Here is a 22,729-nt window from a genome sequence, read left to right as displayed (position 1 = left end):
CGGTCTCGACGGATTCGCCAAGTTCGATCGAAGATCTCCTTGTTCGGCGGTTCTCGCGATCGTCCAACGACGATAGAGAAGCCCGTGATGCGCATAGCGATACGTTTTGGGAACGTGCTGCGCCTCGCGAGCTTTTAACCACAAAGGAGTGGGGGCACAGAGGAGGCGGAGTGGGGGGACGCGCACGTCCCTGGAATATTTTAATCGCGAACGAACGTTTGGGATCGCAGTCGAGCCGCGACGGTTCGCGCGTTAATGGTAGTCTATTTTGTCGTCTGTTATGCTGTTTTCTAGGTAAACATCGGAGATTCGTGGAGGGAATGACGATAACATCGTGGGTGTAATCTGTATGAGCAGCTTGTTACTTTGCGTGGCGCTAGCATGTATAATTTTCTTCTCGCTAGAAAGTTTTGGCTTTCGTTCGTTGATTATGTTAGGAAGTTACTACTGTTAGGAAGTATTGCGCGTGTATTGATTGTATCGTTAGGTTGCTGATTGTACGACGATCGATAAGCAGTTTGTTTCCGATTTTTAGCTTTATATCGTAATATAATATAACGTTGCGTTATGAGGCGTGACTTTGTTCTACGTATTTGTTAAAATTTATCTTACTTCGCTGATGAGGAAGAGGATGAAGGATGAGTGGCACTTGATATTCCAACGTTGTAAATTGGAAACATGACTTTTTGCGTTTGTTGGAATATCGAGAGTTACGAAGAGTCGTTAGAAATGTCGCGTGTAAATTATTCACGAGTATGATCTTTAAAGATACAAGTATTGGTGCTCGAAATATTGCGATTAAATTGCTATCGTGCGTTCGATGATAAACATTCTAATACGTATGCTAATAGCAAATATCGTAAATGTTATTACGAGAATAACGATTAAACCAAATACAAACGTAGCTGGATCTCCGTATGGCAGTTGCGTTTACATTGTGGCCATACTTGGATTTTTATACGCTCGTAAAATGCACATTACACTCTCTATATATGCAAAACTCTTAACACATACTGTTTACAATGACCCTTGTCTTAAGCTGCGTGGTACACATTTTTATGCGTAGATCCCCCTGTCGCTCGGAATACTCGTACGACAACTATACTCACGAGATAGACCTTGAGACTCTTCAAATCCTAGTTAAATCTATTCTCCTTACCTGGTCACTGACAGAAAAAGTGTCACGACCTTTTCCTCCTCCGATTCATCTTGCAATTTACGAATATTTATTACGGTTATTTGTGATAAATAAATTCACCGAACTAATTTTGTTTGTTCTTCGAAAAATTCCACGTTGACTATGCACGATATTTGACCGATGAAACGTAGAAGTTTACAGAATGAAATTTTGCTTCCGAGAGGCTCGTAATATAATTGAAATGTTTCTCTTGGCCCTTCGTAATGTAACGAGTAATTTTATGACGAGTAATTTTTCACAACAACGTATGTGCTTCATCGAGCCCTCGAGAAATCACGAAAATATCTGGAAATAAATTGAAATGACCACGTCGAGAGGACGAGAAGTGGTAAAGACCACTTTTTCGGCAACGTTCGCGTTAAGCTGGCGTACGCTGACTTCATCCTCGCCGGCCATAATTCATTACACCATTTCGGCCGCGTATATTACACACCGGGACGCCTTGTTCCGAGTCGACCTCTCCCTAATTTAATGCCGGTATTTAGTCTACGGTTCGCAGCACGCGCTGAACAAAACCGTGAGCCGAAAATCAAGAGCAGACGTGAAATTACCGAAAACGTGCTTGGAAACGAACCGTGCTGCTCTTGTTTCGACTTCGATTCGCATGTGAGGAGCTTTGTTTCCTAATCCGCGTAGGCTGAAATTGTTGCCCTTGGAGAATAAAAGCACTGAGACTCGTTCACGCGAAACACGGGTCTCTTAATCGGAAATTAATTTCTGACTGATGCGTGGAAGAAAAATTTTGGAATATTACGAATTTTGTCATTTCTAATACAAATTACGACTATTTAGGTTCTAAATTAAAATTACACCCCTCAGAGGATCTTTCTTTTCATAGAAGACCTTGCAACATGATGAAAATTCCTGCCATAAAAATGCGCATTCTCCGCTCTAATTTATCAAATTAGCTGGACAAATTGTACAACTTGATTATTTATGATAATGTTGTGTACCTGACAAATTATAAAGTACAAATTAAATAATAAAAAAAAATTCTCCGCTCTAATTTACTAAATGTCCAGTTGGACAAATAGTAAAGTACGAATTAAGTAATAAAAAAGAAAAATTCTTCGCTCCATTCCCAAGCCAGAAATGAAACGAAAAGCAAGAAAGAAAACGTAGGAGAACTCCCCTTAATTAAAATGATTTTGAATTGTAATTACACGATAAAATCTTTACACGAAACACTTTGCAACAAGATGAAAATGAAGATTAAAAGGAAACCAGAAAACCGGGCAAGATCAAAAGAATTCTAAACACCCCATATACACAGGAGACATCGCCTAAGAACGAGTGGACCCACGGAAGGCCAGAAAGAACAAATTTCACCGGCGTTTCCAATGGCCGTTCTGTCGCGAGATACAAACAGAATCCATCGTTAATTCCCGCCATAAAATCGTCCGTATCATCGAAGGGAATTCTAAATGTTTCTACCGTTACCATACAATCCTTTTTACGATTCGAACCGCCATTCTCTCCCTCCTATACTCTTCCTTTCAGTGCCGTCTTATTTCGCCTTCTTTTTTTCCACGATTTTTACGAGCTCCCGTTAAAAGCATCTCACCTAACAAAATATAAAAGTGGCGCGGGAAGCGAAACGCGTGCGGCGTGAAAATTCTTGCGGTACGCGCACGTGAAAGGCTTCATCCCAGAGGTTGTTGTTCGCTGTCTTTGTTCATTGGCGACCGGTGGAACAGCTCAAATATTGATCGAGAGAACACGTTCGAGCTTCTCGTCTTGACGAGTCGAATCTCCTATTCTTCCAGCAAAGAATATTGTTCAGTGGATCAGGATGGCGAGGTCGAAGATGCATTCCGTAGCAGAGTGCACGGTAAATATGGGAACGAGTCACTGCAAACACGCAGTCGAAGATGATGAGATCATTGCAACGTCTTCGTTTCGTTCAATTTGTGTTTGCAATCGCAAACCGTGGAGTAACAATTGGAAAATTCGATTGCATTGTATTTGAGAATTTTGCGAAGATCGACATGACTTCGTTTACCTGGCTTTTGCCCGAGACGGCGAACATCGAGACACTGGAATTTTTCAAGTCTTTGGACGATCCAGAAATCATTTAATCATTGTGGAAGAGTAAGGTGACCTTTTGGTTGATCTTTGGCAGAAAAATTGAAAATCGAGCATTGCAGTTTCTTTTGGACGATACTTGGTCATCGTAGAAGATCGGAGTAAGTTTTTGGCTGCTCTCTGAATTAGTTGGAAGATTGGAAAAATAAGGATTGGAATATTCTGGTTATTTTTAGCGATGTTTAAATGAAAATTGAAAAGTCGACTAGACAGAAGATAACAAACCGGGGGAAATATTTCTTTCACTCGGTGAAATCGTGAAAGAAAAATATTCAGACCACCCACGAGACCTCGCAACTTTCCCCATACGAGCAGAATCCCATAGAGTTAGAAGGGATATCTACAGTAAGCGGCTTACTGCAAAGATCGACACCCTTCCGGATATTTTAGGATAACACTAACCTGACGCAACCTTTTCTCCGGCATAATTTGTCGATACAATCGGTTTCCGTTTCTCGTGGTTTCCTATGTCTTTCAAACATGTGACAAATTTCCACATTTTTATTTCAATTAATAATTATAAACCGAACTATGTTAAGTTTCCAGCTAAATTAAGTTGAAATTTGAAGTTTAATATATTCTGCCATTACTTTCATGTACGTCACTCAAAATAACGTTTAACAGATCCTACGGAGATTCTGGAATTTCGACTGTTGTCATAATTTTACCCTGATTTAATATCTCAGCGATCTCCGATCAAGTCAAAGTTCGAGCGTAAGTCTGCTACGTTCCTTTCATCCAACCACATTTATCTAACGTTGGAAGATATCTTCATAGTTTGAACAAAATATGAGAAAATATCGATATTTTCGTAAAATATCTTCTCACGGCATTGCAGATCCTCTTAGCTCGCCGCAATGAGAGCGCTCGATACCAAATTCGCGGACTATAACGAACTAAAATTTTGTTATTGAAATATCTGCGAAACTTGTCAGCAAGTTCTTTCTTTTTTTTTTATTATTATTTAATTTGTACTTTACAATTTGTCCAGCTGGACATTTGGTAAATATTTCTAACTTAATCGCTAAATAACATGTGGATGGCTACCGCCAGCGGGATACCATCTTCAGCAAGTTGATTCAATTTCGTGCTACCAATCAAGGAATAAACAACATCGAAGAGAAATAAAATAAAAAGACGAAATAAACGAGAACTACTACCGAGTCCTCGACGAAACCAGAAGAAGAAGAAGAAGAGACTCGTTTAAGAAAGTGTACCACCTTCCCAGCCAGAAGAAAGAAAAACGAAAAAGGCGAGCGCCATAGCGAGGCAACGTCAAGACTATATGAAAAGTTGTTCTCAAAGGGACACTGAGAAGCGAATTGTCGCGGCCGTGTAGTATGTATAGTCCAAGTAGATTTACAAAAGGGAGCGTAGAATCGTAGCAGCGGTTGGACAATCGAAAGAAAAGATTCGCTGGTGGCGCGCGTTGGCGTGAAATAGCGACGTCGATGGACGTGGCGTGGGGCTGTGGCGGAGCACGTGCTTCCGGTTTACGGCTCACCCAGTTCTACGGTTTATGGTGGAGGATTTATGGGCCGGGACACGGTTCACGGGAGCGTTGCCTTCCAGAAAACCAGGCTGCACCTTCCACAGACCCCTTTTCCCTTCTTTCTTTCCTTTTTTCCCCTTCCTCTTCCTTTTTCTTCTTTTCCCTTTCTCGTTTTCTTCGTCCGCGCTTCCCTCTTTTGATCCAACGCCGACAAACACGCATACTCGGTGGGTGGATGGGATTTCTTGACCGCGAGAAACGACTTCGATTAGACTCCCGAGTCGAAGGAACGATGCTCCACCCCCGCCTTCCAATCGCTTCGTAAATTCTACTAACAATAAGAACGTGCTTTGTGCTCGGAAATCGATACCATTCTTTACGACTTGGCACCTTATTTCCTTTTCCTTTTTTCTTTTCTTTTTCGATGTTCCGCGGTGAGATTAGGCCTCGTGTCGGTCGGAGATCGTTTCGGTATTCGTTTCTCGAGGTTTTCGGGGTATTTTCGACTGGAAGATACGTACAGAGCGTGCGCTATTTGTAGGATAAGATAAGCTGAGCGTTGAATTTATGAATTATAAAAATCGATAAGTATAATATAGCGATATAATAAAATACAATAACGCGATTGACGCGTATAATTAATATTGGGTTGGTAACTAAGTGATTGCGGATTTTGTCATTAGATGGTAATGACAAAATCCGCAATCACATAGTTGCCAACCAAATATAACGAGGTATTAACAATGAGGTATTAAGCAACGAATTAATTGTTCCTTTAATTAGAAAGTGTCTATTTGCTAATTGCTGATAATTGTACGTGTGTTAGAAACCCTTGGAGGAATTACTTTTTGTTCGATTTATATAACAAGATAGTAGGTTGTTGCTCCTAATTGCTAATTGATTATCAATTTGTTTGCTTTGATAAAAAATGAATAATTTAACTAAGGAATTCGCATACCTCTGTAGGAGAGTGCAGTATCGCGCGATAGCTGTTTTCACCTTAGCCATACGACTGGAAAACGGGAACACGGCCGAGTTCAACATCAGAATTTTAATTCGTTGTCCGACAGTCCTAGAGAATAGACATTACGATGCACATGGTTCGAGACGAGGATAGTAATGCCAGAGTGGAAGCTTCGAACTATCAATTTCTTCCCGCGCTTCATTTAAATAATATGGAAATGAAAGAAGACGGAGGCCGTGGGATGACTGTAATTTCAAAGGATTCCAATTTTTTGATCACAAAAGAGCGCAGCTAAATCTCTGTGGCGGTGAAAGGTTGCGCCCTCGAGAATCGGTAATTAAGGGTTTCGAATTTTAACACTTTGAGTTGAGCTTTTACGGCCACACAAATTTCTGCACACGTTATTCTGTTTCTCCTCCTTTTTTTTTTTTTCTTTATCGAGTGCATACAGTTTATGAAATTATATGCATTACAAACGATCGATAGTTCGATTTATATTTGTGATAATGAAAGTTATCAAATTAATATAGCTTACTTAAATCGCCTATATCGTAACGTTTATTTAAAAAACATATTTATTACCGTAAAAGAGTGTATATCGAATATTTCTAAATACTAAAATAATAAAATAAATAAATAATTCTGAAGGACGAAATGAGGACATTTTCGAATTATTTAAATTAAATTGAAATATTTATAGGAATAACAATCTCTGCACTGGATATATAGGGAAATTGATTCCAAGAATCCTCATCTCTCTAAGCACCAAACGAACGTAATTTCCCAGCGAACACTTGAAAAGCTAAAAAATTCTTTACCCTCCGACACAAAATTTAACTGAAGCCAAGAAAAAGAAACAATTACGGAACAGTAATAAAAGAAGAACATTCAGAGTTTCAACTTTGCCCCACAAAATACTCTTTTTAACTATCAAAACAAATTCCCCCTGTTTCTCCCATAAAATCCTAGAATTTCCATCCAACGAACTCCTACCTATAAACATAACCTAGACCAGGCGCCAAGCCTCCCCTTAGTCGCCATTAAACTTGTAAAACTCGATTTAAACACAAATATCCATCGAAGGAAACGCAATTAGCCAAAAAACCTTTACTACCTGGTGTCCAATTAACGAAACAATGAAGCTAATGCTGTTTCCGTGTAAACTAACCTCTCACGATAACGCGAGCGCGCGTAAATTTAAAAGACCGGAGACCAATGAAGACCAGAGAAGGTTAAAAGGGAAGAAACTAACGAAAGAACAGAAAAACCAAATTTTCTCGAACGGATTAAAGCCATAAAATTGCCTTCGCGCGATTCTCTGCTAGAAAAGTCATTGATTTACGCGCGGACCTTTTCTCTTTTTACCTTTTACGTTTCTATGATAATCGTTCCTCGAGCCGCGGCCATTTTGATGAACAATACAATGGATATTTCTGGCGTAAAGTAAAATTAATTGCAATTTGAAAAATGAAACATTGAATGAGACTTTCGTGAGTTTGGAACTGTATCTCGAAAATGTCACGATTCGAGATAATTCAGTTTAGAAAATCACAAAGATGATATCGCGACCATTTCTATAATTCCTTTTACCAACATTGTGCGTTTAATAATTAACAAGTAATTTTGTTTGCAAACTTCCGAACAATATTTCGTCTTTCGCGAGTATTCGTGAAAGTTGTATTATTTTCAAGATGCGCACATGTGCGATATAAAAGAAAACATGTATGTGATTCCATCGTCGATAGAATAGCGTTCCTCGAAAGGAAAATCTCTTCAGGCGAAAATCACAAACACGTGGAGGGGATGCGTACGGTTTACTGGTGGAGACAAGACGTATTTCGAGGCTGGACAAATTGAATGAAATCGCTTGAACCTGTTCCTTGGCCTCCGGGGACCACCCGTAATTATCGTGACGTAGGTCAGGATTTTGATGGCGTCCGGCAAGGTAGTAATTTGAAGGTCGACGCCGACACTCTCCCGCTCATTCCTCCGAGTATTTATTAGCTTCGCGTCTTCGAATTAATTCCTAAGACCGATAAAGTGTAAAAAGAGAAATTCTAACATTAAGGAAGCTTGGGAACTGTGATTTTATGTGATTTATGGGGAAATGGGGAAGAGCGTTTTTCTTTGTTTCTCTCCATTTTGGGGCAAGTGGAGATTATCTTGAGGAATGACAGATTTAATACCAGGAATGCTACGGTGGTTGAAGAAAGCAATTCGTAACTTTTTTCAAGTAGAAAAATTAGAAATTCTATAGATTTCACGATGAAATTGAGCGAACTTTTGGCCACTTGAATGACTTTTCACGAAGCTTGTCCTTTTGCGTTGCTTTTCATTTTGACTTCCTATCAAGCGTTAAAAGTAATAATAATTCAATTTTAAATTGCCACATATCGAATTTTGCATTATTCCTCGATATTACGAGAGTCGAATATGATTAATTGCGCGCATTTGTAAATTATTTAATCGTCGTGTTTGCCTAGTAAATTATAGTAATATCACTAATTACTAAATATCATATTCCGCGAATAATATATAATAGACGGAACGAACTTGAAAATTAATTATGTTACAAATTGGAAGTCGACTTGTTACGATGTGCTAAAAAATAAATGGTGAAATACCAACGCAAAACACTGCAACAAAACGCTATAGAAATCGAAAATATTATAATAAAGAAGATGAAAACCGAAAGGGAACATAAAAGCTGAAATAAAAAGCGTTGCAGCGGATCGTCAAAAATACTGTAAAGAAACGTGAAAACAGGATAGAAAATAGAACAAAAAGAGAAATAAACACGCCGTTAACCGATGGGAAAACGTGTCCGACCCGCTACTTCTTTTCTCCGCCGCCCCCGCCTTTCGAGAACGTCGATCTCCAGCGGCGATCCTGGCGATCGGCCAGATCGGCTTCGAAAAACGTGTTCACCGATCACGAGGAACCGTTCGTCCGTGCCAAATTGAAATACGGTCCTGGAAAAATGATTTCTATCGCGTGCTTCGCAAACGAGAACAACGTTTAGCGCGTCACGCAGACGACCACGCCGTAAATTTTTATAGAGAGGCGTGTCAATTGAACGTACATCATCATCCCTTGTGTCTCGTCTGTCTTCGTGTCAATAAGATTTATAGACAGTAAGTTGTACGAATTTCATTTGAACAAATTTGAACAAATTTTTCAGACATATTTTAACCATGGTTGATCCTTAATTAGCAAAATGTACGTGGAGCTGCCACTGTGAACGCTATTAACGTCACCGGCCACTTTGTCGCTCTACGAATTTTTTCCAATTTTCTTTCTTTTTCTTTCCGACGACGATTGAACGATATAAAATTTCCGACAACCAATAATCGTCATATCCATTGGGTGGCGAGTTTATTACCGAACAATCGATCGTTGCAAAAGTTAGAATGCAATCAAAGGTGACAATTATCTTAGCCTTGCCAGCCTTATGCGAACTGATTCCAATAAAATCACCATAAACGCGACCCCTGGAACTTGTCTCGTGAAGATTTCTTTTTTTCTTTTCTTTTTTCTTCTTCGTCGTTAACGATCCCTTCGAGGATTCTTCTAGGAGATTGTTTTCTTTTCAGCGATCCAACGACGCGCCAAGGTACGTTTTCACCCTAACTTCGGAAAACATCAGCTAGCCGAGGCTGAGAAAGGGCGAAAAAAAGAGAATTATGAATCTACAGGGGGACGATTAATATTCCTCGGACGCTATCTAAAAGTCGAGAGAAGTTCCTTTCCCCTTCGAGTTTCAGAACAGGGACTTTCTTCGGGTCCTGTCACCTGTTTCACACTCTGCGGAGAGAAAACACACGCGTGTAACGCGTATCTGGTTTCGTTTTTCTCGAAGGAGGAAAACTCCTGGGACGTCATTGGTTCGAAGGAAAACGAAATAGAAAGGGGCGAGTCGAGTCTCGGAATTTTTGCAGGTCTACGTGCTCCTTTGGCGTTTATGGCAAAAATCTGGTCGCCAGATTGCGTTGGAACGTGTAGGAGAAGGTTCCTTTGTGCCCGGCAAATTGACAATTTCAGAAGTGTACAGAAAACATATAGCACAGCGCGAAGAGAAAATTTTGAAAAATTTATCAAAGGAATATTAAAAGAATAATTGGAAATAGAACGAGGAATTCATCTTGTTTGGTACAATTAATTTGTAGGAGAATTTTGACATTTTAGCGTCTGCAGATTATTTTCAATACTACGGCTACTCCTGAAAGATATTTTCCATTCGATTCTCGAACCAGTTCATCTTCCAATTTGCTTTCAATTTGTAAGCGCTTCGTAGAAATTTCAACGCCTAAGGAAGCTTCCCGCTCTTAGAGGAAGATGGGCGTGAAGACGTGGAAGATAGAAAAAGGAACGATAGAAAGTAAGAAAAACCGACGGATCAAATTGGAATTTTCGCGACAGGAAGCTTACAATTAAAAAGGAAGCTAAGAAAGGAAAGGCGCCCTTAACTCGCTCTCTTTTTGCCAACAAAGCGTCGCTAATCGAATTAAGAAGACTTCCCGAAAGCCAGATATATCGCCAAACGCGTGTCCAAAAATAAAAATCCAACGCCCATATTCCCTCGCCATTACCAGAAGATCTAACCGAATTAAAAAAGATTCGGCGGAAGAAAGGGACCCACTTAAGGGTGCGATGGAAGACGCAATAAAGAGTTCTTTATACTTCCTGAAGGAGCAACACATCGCAGCAACGATAGGATAATATGACAGGACCAGAGTCACGGTCATCCCTTGAGGAATTCAAATTTACAGGCAGCCCGATCTTAAGCGGACCACCCGAGGGGTACGCTTAGCATAAATTTCGGGGATGGGCAGGTTCTTCCTTCTCCCTCCTCCTCCTCACCTCCTCCCTTCCTTTCTTCTTTCGAGATTTGTCGAAGGAAATCGCCTGATTTACGCATGCAGCCACATCAAAGCCAGCTCACCGAGCCAAGAAAATATATTCCACCCTTGTGCAACAATTAACGGTGATTTATCACGTGGAAAAAGATTCGATTTCTTCGGTGCGCGAGGACAAATTGAAAGTTATTCTCTGCGACGGTCTATCATTTCGGAGCGAGAAATATGGGAGGAGATGGATGTTTCGTTGCTTCGTTTTTTCGAATCTACAGACGTTAACATTCGCTAATTTCCATAGTTTCGGATTGTTTAATCTTGGAAACCTGCGAATGCTGTGACTTTCAAATTTTGAATCCTTCCAATTGTTATATTTTCAAGCGTTTCAATTTTTGATTCTTAAAACTTTTGGGTATACGAAGTTCAAAATCGCGAAACTTTCGAGGTGGTAGATTTCCAAATGTTTTATCTCTTTAATTTCGAAATTTTCGAATATTAGAAGTTTCCAGCTTCTTCAACCTTCGGACTGTTAATTTTGCTTCGATTCTTCGATCTTAGGACTCTCGGCTATTCCAAGTTTTCCATTTCGAAACTTTCAGATTGTTAAATCTTCGAACGTCCTGGTTTCCTTGAATCTTCGAACATGCAAACTTGCAAATTTTGGGATCTTCGAATGTTTACATGTCAAAACGTTCCAATTCCAAGCAGGTCGAAATTACCGGAGTTTTAAAATCCGCGTCTCTTTCGATCGCTAAACTCCGAAACATGGAAATTTTGAAATTTCAAACTTTCCAATTTATAAATTATCAAACGTCCGAGCTTGATAACCTGCCGCCATTCCACGATTTCAACCCCCACAGACAAATAAATCCTCACGCTATTTCAAAACACCGTAGCCGCAACAGAGACCAGTTTCGTCATGCGCAACCAACGAGCCCGCAAACTGCTGCACCTCCAGCCACAAACATCTCCTTCAGCCTGAATTTTTCAATTTTAGAAGAGGCGCGTGGGCATGGAAACCGCGAACGAGCCCCGCCAACTTAACCTTCGCCATTCGATCATTACCATCTCGCAAGGTAACATCAAATAGCTACAACGATAAACGTCATTGGTATCTCGTTAATCAGCCGCCAATCGTGATGAATGTTACGTCGATGATTTGAAACGCGACTGAGACATATTTACGTTGTTCTCTTCTGTACGATTCGAAAGCTACGTCACGTTGGTCTCCATGAATGAGACGGACACGCTGGTTTTTTAATCTTATCAGATAGTAGAGACGAGAGAAGGAGAGACAGAGAGAAGGGAGAGAAAGAGAGAATATAGAGACAGGATCGAATACATTATCTTATTTACCGGACAGCTTTGGAGAATTGAACGCTCGATAAAGCGTGAACGCATAAATAAGCGGACGAAATATTCGGTTTCCGTGACGCGATTATCGAGCAAGTGACTCGGCTCGAGGGTCCACGTGAAACAGAATTTTAATTTCCGGGGATAGTCGGTTGGTTGACGACACGAATTTTCTTTTTAATTTATCCCTGCCTGCTCGTGTTAATTTACGTATGTAAATTAAATATGTAAATTATTCGAACGAATCTCTTTTTTTCTTTCGTTTTATCGTCGTTTTCTCTTTTTCGAGATTGAATGGAATAAATTTCGAGACGAGTTTGTTGATTAACGCTAAGAAGAAGCGGCAAGACAGTCACTGATCGTGGCTTGAAGAATTATTGGAGCGAAGGTGGTGGATACGTTGGTGTAATGAAAGTAATCGAGTAAGCGGAGAATATTGGAAAATTGGATTGCCTACGTGTTCCTCTTCCTTGTCGCCTATTTGAGATAATGGAGTAAGTCGATTGTTGGACATTAAGCTTTCACGAAGTGGTACAGAGTGCAGTTAGACTAAGTTCGCAGAGGATTAGATTCTGTGAAATCGTTTGTTGAAGTTTGCTCTCTTCTTAACGCGTTCTATTCCGAGTTCCAATAATAAATTGTAATAAACGTCTTTATATATTTCTATAACTATATTACAGTCGATTAGTAGACGTTAAACTTCGATGAAGAGGTTCGAGATGCAGTTTGATAATGTTTGCAGAGGATAACGTTTCGTAACGTCATAGTTTATTCTTTTACTAAATCTTTTCGGTTCCAGTTTCAATAATAAACTGGAATAAACATTTGTATACGTTTCTATAACTTTATCGCAGTCGATTGTTATTGTTGGAGCTTCCACGAGGTGGTTGAAAATAGAGTTGGATGAAGTTTATAAAGGATTTAACTTTCTACAAAATTGTTTCGTTTCGACTTCTCACAATAAATTGGAATAAACACTTCTATATATTTCTAGAACGTTGTTACAATTGATTAGTAGACGTTAAACTTTCATAAAGAGGTTCAAGATGGAGTTTGATAATGTTTGTAGAGGATTATATTTTGTAAAATCATACTTTGTTCCTCTAAATTGTTTTGTTTCGACCTTTAATGACAAGCTGCAATGAACATTTTGATATATTTCTACAACTTCATTACAGTCAATTAGTAGACATTAAACTTCAATGAAGAGGTTCAAGGTGGAGTTTGATAATGTTTGTAGAGGATTAGGTTTTGTAGAATTATACTTTGTTCCTCTAAACTGCAATAAATATTTTGATGTATTTCTACAACATTATTACAGTCGATCAGTAGACGTCAAACTTCAATGAAGAGGTTCAAGGTGGAGTTTGATAATGTTTGTAGAGGATTAGGTTTTGTAGAATTATACTTTGTTCCTCTAAACTGCAATGAATATTTTGATGTATTTCTACAACATTATTACAGTCGATCAGTAGACGTCAAACTTCAATGAAGAGGTTCAAAATGGAGTTTGATAATGTTTGTAGAGGATTAGGTTTTGTAGAATTATACTTTGTTCCTCTAAACTGCAATGAATATTTTGATGTATTTCTACAACTTTATTACAGTCGATCAGTAGACGTCAAACTTCAATGAAGAGGTTCAAAATGGAGTTTGATAATGTTTGTAGAGGATTAGGTTTTGTAGAATCATACTTTGTTCCACTAAATTGTTTCGAAGTAAACGCTTTAATATACTTTTACAACTTTATTACAGAATGCAACTTACGATGATGCGTGTAGCAGAATAATTTTCAATAAATAATAACTTTTTTCACAACTGAACATCTGTTTCTCTTAAGCAAGTCAAGCTGCGTCTCGTAAATTTCAATCTACGTCATTGAAAAAGTAGTAAATCTGCAACTTTATTACATGCTTTACATCATCGAAACCTTTAGATTCAATTTTTAAGCAATCTAAAACATGTATGTTCTGTCGAAATTTCTCTTCGCCATACCAAAAATCTATTTTACCGCTGAAGAAACAATAAGACATACAACTTTGTTACACATATCATTGCATCACCAAATTTAAATTTCCTATTACTTCGATTATTACAAATTCCCTCAAAATTTCCCTTTCACTATTCCTAAACTGTATCTCCAAACTAACCAGGACAATCTTGAAATATAGCGAAACATTCTAATCTATTTTATTATTTATTTTTCTGTCTAGCATCATCGAATAGCTAAATATTCCATTCTCAATTAAAAACCTAAACTTTGATTACGAATCCTCTTATCAGAGCCACATTGAGCAACTGCAAAATTGAAAAACAAATATTATTTATTTTCTTCTAACGCCTTTCCTCAATAAACTTACGAGGCCAAGTAATTTCTTCTTCGAACGTCTTATTATTGTTATCATTATCATTATTATTATTATTAACACTTTACTATGTTCATAAACTTATGGAACTGAGGCATTTCTTTTTTTTTTCTTTTTTTGTCAAAATTTAACATTGACGATACAGAACAGCCGCATAATAAAACTATAAAACTTGCACAAAGTGGAATCGCACATACGATAACGATAAGATAACTGCGGGACACATCGCGTATTTCTCTAAATCGCCCAAAATTATATTACACCTGCCACGTAAATTATAATACGAACCACCGACGAAACAATAGCACATAGAACTTTATTACACGGTTCGTGTCAGAACGTAGCCTAACGTGTAGCCTGGCGAGGTGCAGTTCATCGCGCGCAATTTGCAACGTGTAAGTATAAATACTTGACGGTGAACGGTTCAACTCTCAGGAATAGACGCTCTGAACGCGTTACATACAATGTGTCTTTTCGCCTAACGAGCACGAAGCAATGGGTAGCGCGAGTAAATCTGCTTTCGGAATTTAACGCTTGAAAATGGTGGTTTATGCGTTTCCGGATGTCGTTAATGCAACTCTTGTGAATCCTAGGATGACCAGTCTTTATAATATGTCTACTAAACGAGCAACATGATTTTTCTCACTCGACGACATATGTTTGAATCTCCGAATAATTCTCAATCACCTTAGAATATTCGCTGACTGATTTGTTTGGTATTTCGTTGGTCGTTAACGTTTGGCGTACAATGACGGACTCCTTGTTGCGATTGTGCTTTATGGCCGTGGTTTTAGCTAGGACGAAATCGGAAGCCAGGTTGAATTATTACGAATTGTCTGCACTTTTCGCGATATGCAGTGGCTTACGAAAGTGTTCGAACATTTTAGAAACTCTTTACGCGTTATAGGAAACAATTGTTGAGATTGGGAAAATCTTTTTGATCTGAGAATATACAGTACATCGAAGTCCATCCATGATATTTGGCAGTAGAAAGTGTTTCACATTGATTGTACTTTTAGGGCTACTAATTTCTCGCTGATCGTGTACAACTTCTGTCTACATTTTCGAATTGGTTTCGAAAGTTTTATTATTGTAAGGACGATAGTCGTGTCCCGTTACAGAGCTCGTGAAATTTCACAAAAATTTGGATACAACGCTCGTGATGTATTGGTAGAAAATGTATTGGTAAGTCTTGGAATATTTTCTCGTTCTAATAGAAAGAGTTTCCAAAATATCGCGCTATTAGCTGAAAAATAAAGATAGAATTTATGTTACGTAAGAAAAGAGAGCCGAAGCACGCAACTGAATGTCGCTGTTCGAACGTTTATTCGGAAAAATTCAAAAATATTTATCGCTAGACTGCGGATGTTTATGCAAGGACATATTTTAATATATTTGCATATGGCATATGTTTTGCATAGTATTTTAGTTGTTAAGCATACGCACATATATTATGTTAAATATGTATTTATTTCATATTCATCTCATCGTGTTTCATTGCTATCATAGATGACTAGCTATAATGTATAGTGTGTGCGTAACATCGAACAACCGCTTCGTCGCTGGATTCTGCACACGAGAACCATGAGAAAGGTTTATATAAATATACGTCTTATTTGATCTTGTTTTCCAGTTATAGCGAGCTTCTTCTTAAGCAAAGAATTTACATTACATCTGCATACCTGCAGGTTCAAGGGATGTTCAAAGTGACGTGCTTACATCCGAACAGAAAACAAAACTGGAGTCTTGTTCGTCGCTTTTATCACTTTTATCGTTGACTCTCTTACTACTTACGTTTCACCAGGTATTGTTCGTTAACTATCGAGTTGCCTTTGTAAATAGATAGCGAATTATTTCTATATAACATAAATGTCTGTATAAAACGTAGCTTCATGTGTAGAATCCAACGCCGAAACGGTTCACCTTGTATAATTATAAAATATGTATGCATTGTATTAGAAATTAGCTTCCACTACTTGTCGGCTACTAATACACGGAAGAGTTTCTGAGCTGAATTTTTACGAATAAAATTCCCTCTAATAATAATATTTCTCGTACTAGCAGCTAGTCAGCTGATTTTTCATGACGAAAGATATTGATTTATAAGAAGGTTCGATTTCAGAACAAACACGATCGATGAACAATAACCATCGTGTTGCTTGACCTCTACCAAGCATGCCAGCGCGTACAGCTCAGATGCCGGGCTATTTCTCAGCTTCTACGAAACGAATCGAGATGATACATACCCCATTTTCTTTGCCGGGCAGTAAGCTATTCAACAGAGAAAACCCCATCAAGATCTATTGAGTAGCTTTTACGTGATGCGAGTACAGACAGACAGACAAAAGTTCTAAAAATTAGTCTTCTCGACTTCATAGCTTATAAGCTGTTCTCGCATCACTGTTCTCTTTTTTTATTTTATTCGATATACAGGCACAACCCTTCTACTGTTTTATACTATACGTACATGGACTATTCGATGTATAGATGCAGCTCTTCTACTGTTTTGTTATATCTGTATAGACTATTCAATGTATAGACACAACTCTGGTATTATTTTATTATATGTATATGTAGATCGTTCAATATGTAGACACAATCCTTCTACTATTTTATTGTCTATAACAATAATCTTACATTATTGTTTACCATTTGTTATATAGAATAATCTATATATAAATTATTCAGTGTAAAGACATAAACCTTCCACGGTACTTTTACTATACGTACGTATAAATTATTCGATGTACAGACACAAACCTTCTACTGCTTCATATTATACGTATATAGATTATTCGATGTATAAATGCAGATTTTCTACTATTTTATTATATCTATGTAGACTATTCAACGTATAAACATAGTTCTTCTATTATTTTATTATATGTATATGTAGATCGTTCAAAGTATAAACACAATCTACTATTTTATTATCTATAACAATAATCTGTTATATTATTCACTATTTGTTACATAGAATAATCTATATATAAATTATTCAGTGTAAACATACAAACCTCCCACGGTAATATTACTACACATACGTGTAAATTATTTGGTATACAGACACAACCCTTCTACTGCTTTATATTATACGTGTATAGATTATTCAATGTATAAACACAGCTCTTGTGTTATTTTATTATATGTATATGTAAATCGTTCAAAGTATAAACACAATCTACTATTTTATTATCTATAACAATAATCTGTTATATTATTCACTATTTGTTATATAGAATAATCTATATATAAATTATTCAGTGTAAACATACAAACCTCCCACGGTAATATTACTATACATACGTGTAAATTATTTGGTATACAGACACAACCCTTCTACTGCTTTATATTATACGTGTATAGATTATTCAATGTATAAACACAGCTCTTGTGTTATTTTATTATATGTATATGTAGATCGTTCAATATATAGACACAATTCTTCTACTATTTTATTATGTATAACAATAATCCTATATTATTGTTTACCATTTGTTATATAGAATAATCTATATATAAATTATCCAGTGTAAAGACACAACCCTTCTACTGTTTTATTATATATATTTAGATTATTCAGTATATAGATAAAACCCTTCTGTTTTATTATACATATAAATCGTTCAATGTGGAAAGACAATGTACAACCCTTCCACCGTTTCATATATTCTTTTTTGTTCTTTACTTCTATCTTTTATTTCAATTATGTCGTTTATTTATACGTGTAAATCATTCAACGTACAGCCACAATTCTTCTATCGTATTTGTTTCATCGTATGCATAGAGGTACAAATGAAACAACAAGTATAGAACAAGTGAAAACGTAGATGGACACGGTTCTAAAAAGAGGATCCCGTTTCGCCTGAAATATATTTAGCTACGTCGCCTCATCATTTAAAAATTTAATTAAAAATCAAGCTTCTCAGAAACGTAGCTCACGTTCTCTAGAAACCAAGTTCTCCATTACACGTTCCCCCGAGCCTAATCTGAAGAAACTACGAGCAACAGATCCCGCGAGGTTGCGGCCGAAGAGCGAGTTGGTTATGGTGCAACGTGGTTGATCTATGGGGTCGAGTGCAAGGATGCACGCCGGACGTGTTCTGGCGTTCGAAATCCTCTGACACGGCCATGTGTTCCTTTTCTAGCCCGACGCTGGCGATAGTGCAGTCTATTATACTTTATGGGAAAGACACCGTGCATCCCGATAGTACTCCATAAAGCGTCCCGTCGTTTTCGATCGGATTTATGACGATTCGCCACACGCGCCGCTTCGCCGAGAAGAGAAAAAGAATAGAAGAAAGAAAAGAAAACGAAAATGGAAAGACGCGATTCCGTGATGTTACTTTATGGGACCCCTTGTAAACCGGTCCGATGGTTACTTTTAAACACCTCTATTTATTAAAGAACCAGGTTGCCCAACGATTTTTGTCGATCGTTTTCGAAGGATTTGGCGAGTGTGTAGGCGCTACGGTGTTCCTCGTTTTGCTTTTGCTTTTCGTAGTTTTCTTTTCCTCTGCTGTTCGATGCGCAGGTTTCGTCCGCAGGTTTCGTTCCATTTGGAACAGTGGTTGTTTGTTTGTGCTGGGCATTAGGAGTTTGTAGTTTGATAGCAGCTAATTAATTGTCGGCCATTAGGAGTTTGTTGTTAGATAAGAGGCGCTAGGAATTTGGGCACAGCTACAGGAGGTTTGGAGTGGAAATTGTTGGACGTTACGATGCCCACCAAAAGTATTTACGTGCACGCTTAATCTTTGATACAGTGTATCTTTCTTTCGTATCAAACTTTTCTAGTAAAATTGTCGACAAATAATGCCAACTTTGATATACTTGGACTCAATTATCATGCAAATGCAATATTATGCAAATACTTTTTATAGTATGGAAAAGGAAAATTTTCACAATGTATGAATTCTAAAACTGCTCTGTCGTAAATAATGGAGAGTATAATTTATTTATTGTATTCTTTCCCTATACAGCGATTAAAAAATAGAAATCCTAATTTTCGATTAAAATCGATTTTAAAAAGTAGAAATCCTAATTAATACCAGAACAGAAAGGTAATTAATATCAGACTGATTTTGAAATAAGAATTTAATCTTCATAGAAATTTGACGTTCGACGCTCGAGACAAACAGTATAGTTTCTAAGTATTCGAATGACATTTCGTCAAACGTATGGAAGAAACTTATCATCAAATAAGATTTCATTGTTAAATAAGAAAATATCTTTCTTACGTTGTAAAACAGGTCGAACTACTCGAAACACCAAGTCGAACGAAACTACTCGAAACGATGAACTGGATTAACAAATGGATTAGCGGATTAACAAATGTGTTTTCTGTTGCAGAAAGTCATCGATGCCGCGCCACTAGATATTCGTATTATGGTCGAAGCAGTCGGGATGGCGATCGTGAAATGTCTTATCGTTGGGATACTCCTGATGTTGGAGATCGATCGAACTACCCAAGGACAGCTGGTTCGACTAGGTGAGAACTTATAATCGCGCTGGCTCGTACACGATTTACCCGTGTAACATGGCACGAGCGGATTTTTCTGATAGCTTTATAAAGATTTTATCTAATATTATACGTTATACTACACTGCCAGACACGTATATCATTTACATGCTATAGTTATTTATATTTACAACGATCCACATCCTTGTATTATAATATACGACGGAGTGTGTGCTACGAGAACGTCGATTAACGACCTGAACGACCATTAATGCACCATTTAACGACCATCTGTTATTGAAAATTGAAACGAGCCTGTAATTAGCCGATTCGAAATGTATTAAATGAAAAATCGTAAAGTAAATACGACAACTAAGCACGCACGTACTTTACGTGGTACAACGACCTCGGAAAGAATTTCTATTTCAAGAATAACCCCATAAAGGAAGGGAAAAGCGTTAAAAGCGAAGCACGAAGTGAAAAATTGCTGGAATCACGCGGATAGCGATCGTCGTCGCGATTCCACGCAGGATGAAAGGCGAAAAATGCTAAAAATACACGGAAACCGCCGGAGGATTCGTTTTCGTCGGCGAACGCGATTAAGTGTAACGGTCGAACGTTTACTTTCCTCGTCTCTTCTCGGCTACTAAATTTCTCCGCCTCTCTTCATCCAACTTTCGCACATCTACAAACGTCTACAAACTTGTAGAAACACCTAACAACGTCGTTCTTCTACGCTCCCTTGAACCCTTTCCAGACTAATACCACGAGTTTCGAGATAATATTTTCAAAGATCGTTGGATTATTACAATCTTTCTCGACAACACTCAGGCCAATCGGAGAACAGAACCACGTGTTCTATTTAAAAAATTCTCCTTACGAATTCCTTTCTCAGCGAAGTATAACCCGTCGTATCGCTGCGTGTGAAACAAAGATCCGTGTTGATAGGGAAGAGACTTTGGATTTGTCAGAGGATCGACAAATTTTGGCGATATTTTCACTTGTAACGAAAGAGAGTCGTAAGAGGGCGAAAGAAAAAGGAACTTCGAGACACGAGGGTGAAATAGGTGGAACTGGATGGAACGTAAAAGAAAGAAATGGAGGGAAGATCGGAGGGAGGAAGGACTTGGGAAATATTCGAGGATGATGGAAGATGACGGGTCTCGATCGTAAGAAAGTCTATCGTACAGCTTCTTCGCGCCAGAGTATTTTTAATTCCGCTCGTTCGAGCAGGAGGAAGCAATTTTCTCGTCTGGAGCGTCGAAAGAACTGGAAAATCGTATCTTCGATCTGTCCGCGCACCCTCGAAAAATCAAAAATTAGGTTCCTTTGAAAAAAAGAAAAAGGGTGTACGGATGTATTCTACCGAAAAAAAGGCTGGAAAGAATTGCCCTGAAAAATTCACCCTAAACACGCAGCTCAGTTGTCCCAAACGTTGGTCAAAAAGAAAAAAAAGGAAGAAGAAAGATTGGTGAAAGAACAAAGGTTAGTCATTATTGCGAGCTTTTCTTTCAACGAGTGCTCATCGACTGCTCGTACCTCCGTCATCGGACTTTTTTCGGTCGTTGGAACGCGGTGAAAGAGGTACAGGCCTTAGCCATATGCTACGTGGTGGAATTTTGAGAAATCAACGTGTCGAAACCGAACCCATAAGCGTATGTGACTCTTTGTCCATCTTGAATCTTGGCTCTTTTCCAGTCACGTAATTTCTAGCCCATACCAGGAATTAAGGCTACAATTTTATTAACGCAGCATTGTCCTAGAAAAATGTATTCTCCTTCGAATTTACGTTCTGCTTATGTCTAGCAGTTGACGATACAACTTACGAATAATCGCGATTCTCACTGGAAACATGGATCGATCGAATGAGATTTCTCTGTCAATTTACGTTATCTTCTGTTTGTGAAATTAAAATAGAAAAGTAAAAAAAGAAAACGTTGTTCGTTCGTGAAAGAACGAAGAGCTGATTTGGAGATTGAAAATCGAATGGTTCGGAGGTTCTGACGTTTCAGAGGTTCAGAGGAGTCTGTGACGGCTAGACAGACGATTCATGAGCGAATAGAGTATTTTTAAAACGTAAAAAGGGGATAGAAGGCAGACGAAAATAAAAGACAAAGTCTTTTTTAGAGGTTGGCGAGAAATTCCATTTACGAGCTATGGCAAAGTCACGGGGATTTTTCTCCACTTGAAAATATCCTCAACATTGCCTCGTTTTTCTAGACAACTGTTCGATCGATAAGACCAATGGAAAATGTAACGATTATCTGAGTTTTCCTCGATCCGGAATTTTTCACGAAACCATAGCACGTGAAAGTATAGAGAATTCAATTTCCATGGATTCTTAAAATTATGAATCATGCGAAATTCTAAATTAATTTATATTTATTTCATATACCATGACAGATAGGATTTTGAAAATTTTAAGCAGAAGGTTATTAACGAAATCTCAACTGGAAGTCTCGGGTATCGTAAAATTATGTTTATTCGAAAACAAACCGTAAATTCTAAGTAACATTAAAAGTAAATAACACGACGAAATCGATCGATTAAATAACGCCTAATCTTGTCGATGATCTTATCGTAACTATGGAGCATATGTATGTAGCGCGTATCTTGATTGATGAGAAATTATACGCAATATCGTTGAGTAAACTTGTGGAAAATAAAAATTCATTTTACTAGATAAGAATCGTTGCAGAAAATCTCACATTTATTTTCGTATTTGTTTAACTCGAATCAGTTTGGGTCTCGTCGCTTGTTATCTCGATGTTTCGACGAATTATCGTGTCGACGATCGAGATCGAACGTAAATTTGAATTTTTACATTCAGACATTCGAATTTGAATTTTTACTTGCATTTTCGATTATGTCCATTTCGAACATTTGAATGTTTCAATTTAGAGTTTGAAATTCCACTTGAATCTCTATATTTCAAGCTTCGTTCTCCATTCTGTCGATCT

General features: G+C 38.0%; 1 protein-coding gene across 6 annotated transcripts in view; it reads left to right on the top strand.

Moving 5' to 3' along the window:
- The window catches only part of LOC126923798 (fibroblast growth factor receptor homolog 1-like), a 110,628-nt gene that overhangs the window by 55,933 nt on the left and 31,966 nt on the right, over positions 1 to 22,729 (top strand). For 5 of the 6 annotated variants that reach the window (XM_050737631.1, XM_050737632.1, XM_050737633.1 and 2 more), the window contains one exon: positions 19,661 to 19,799. In XM_050737631.1, coding sequence (XP_050593588.1) covers positions 19,697 to 19,799 — 103 coding nt within the window. In that variant the 5' untranslated portion in view covers positions 19,661 to 19,696. Of the gene's footprint in view, positions 1 to 19,660; positions 19,800 to 19,981; positions 21,255 to 22,729 lie in introns of those variants that run through there. The other variant, XM_050737635.1, reaches the window with a different exon arrangement.

Source organism: Bombus affinis, chromosome 14 (assembly GCF_024516045.1).
Source record: "Bombus affinis isolate iyBomAffi1 chromosome 14, iyBomAffi1.2, whole genome shotgun sequence".
Lineage (NCBI taxonomy): Eukaryota > Metazoa > Arthropoda > Insecta > Hymenoptera > Apidae > Bombus > Bombus affinis.
The sequence above is the reverse complement of the archived record's forward strand: the minus strand, read 5'-3'. Positions and strand labels throughout refer to the sequence as shown.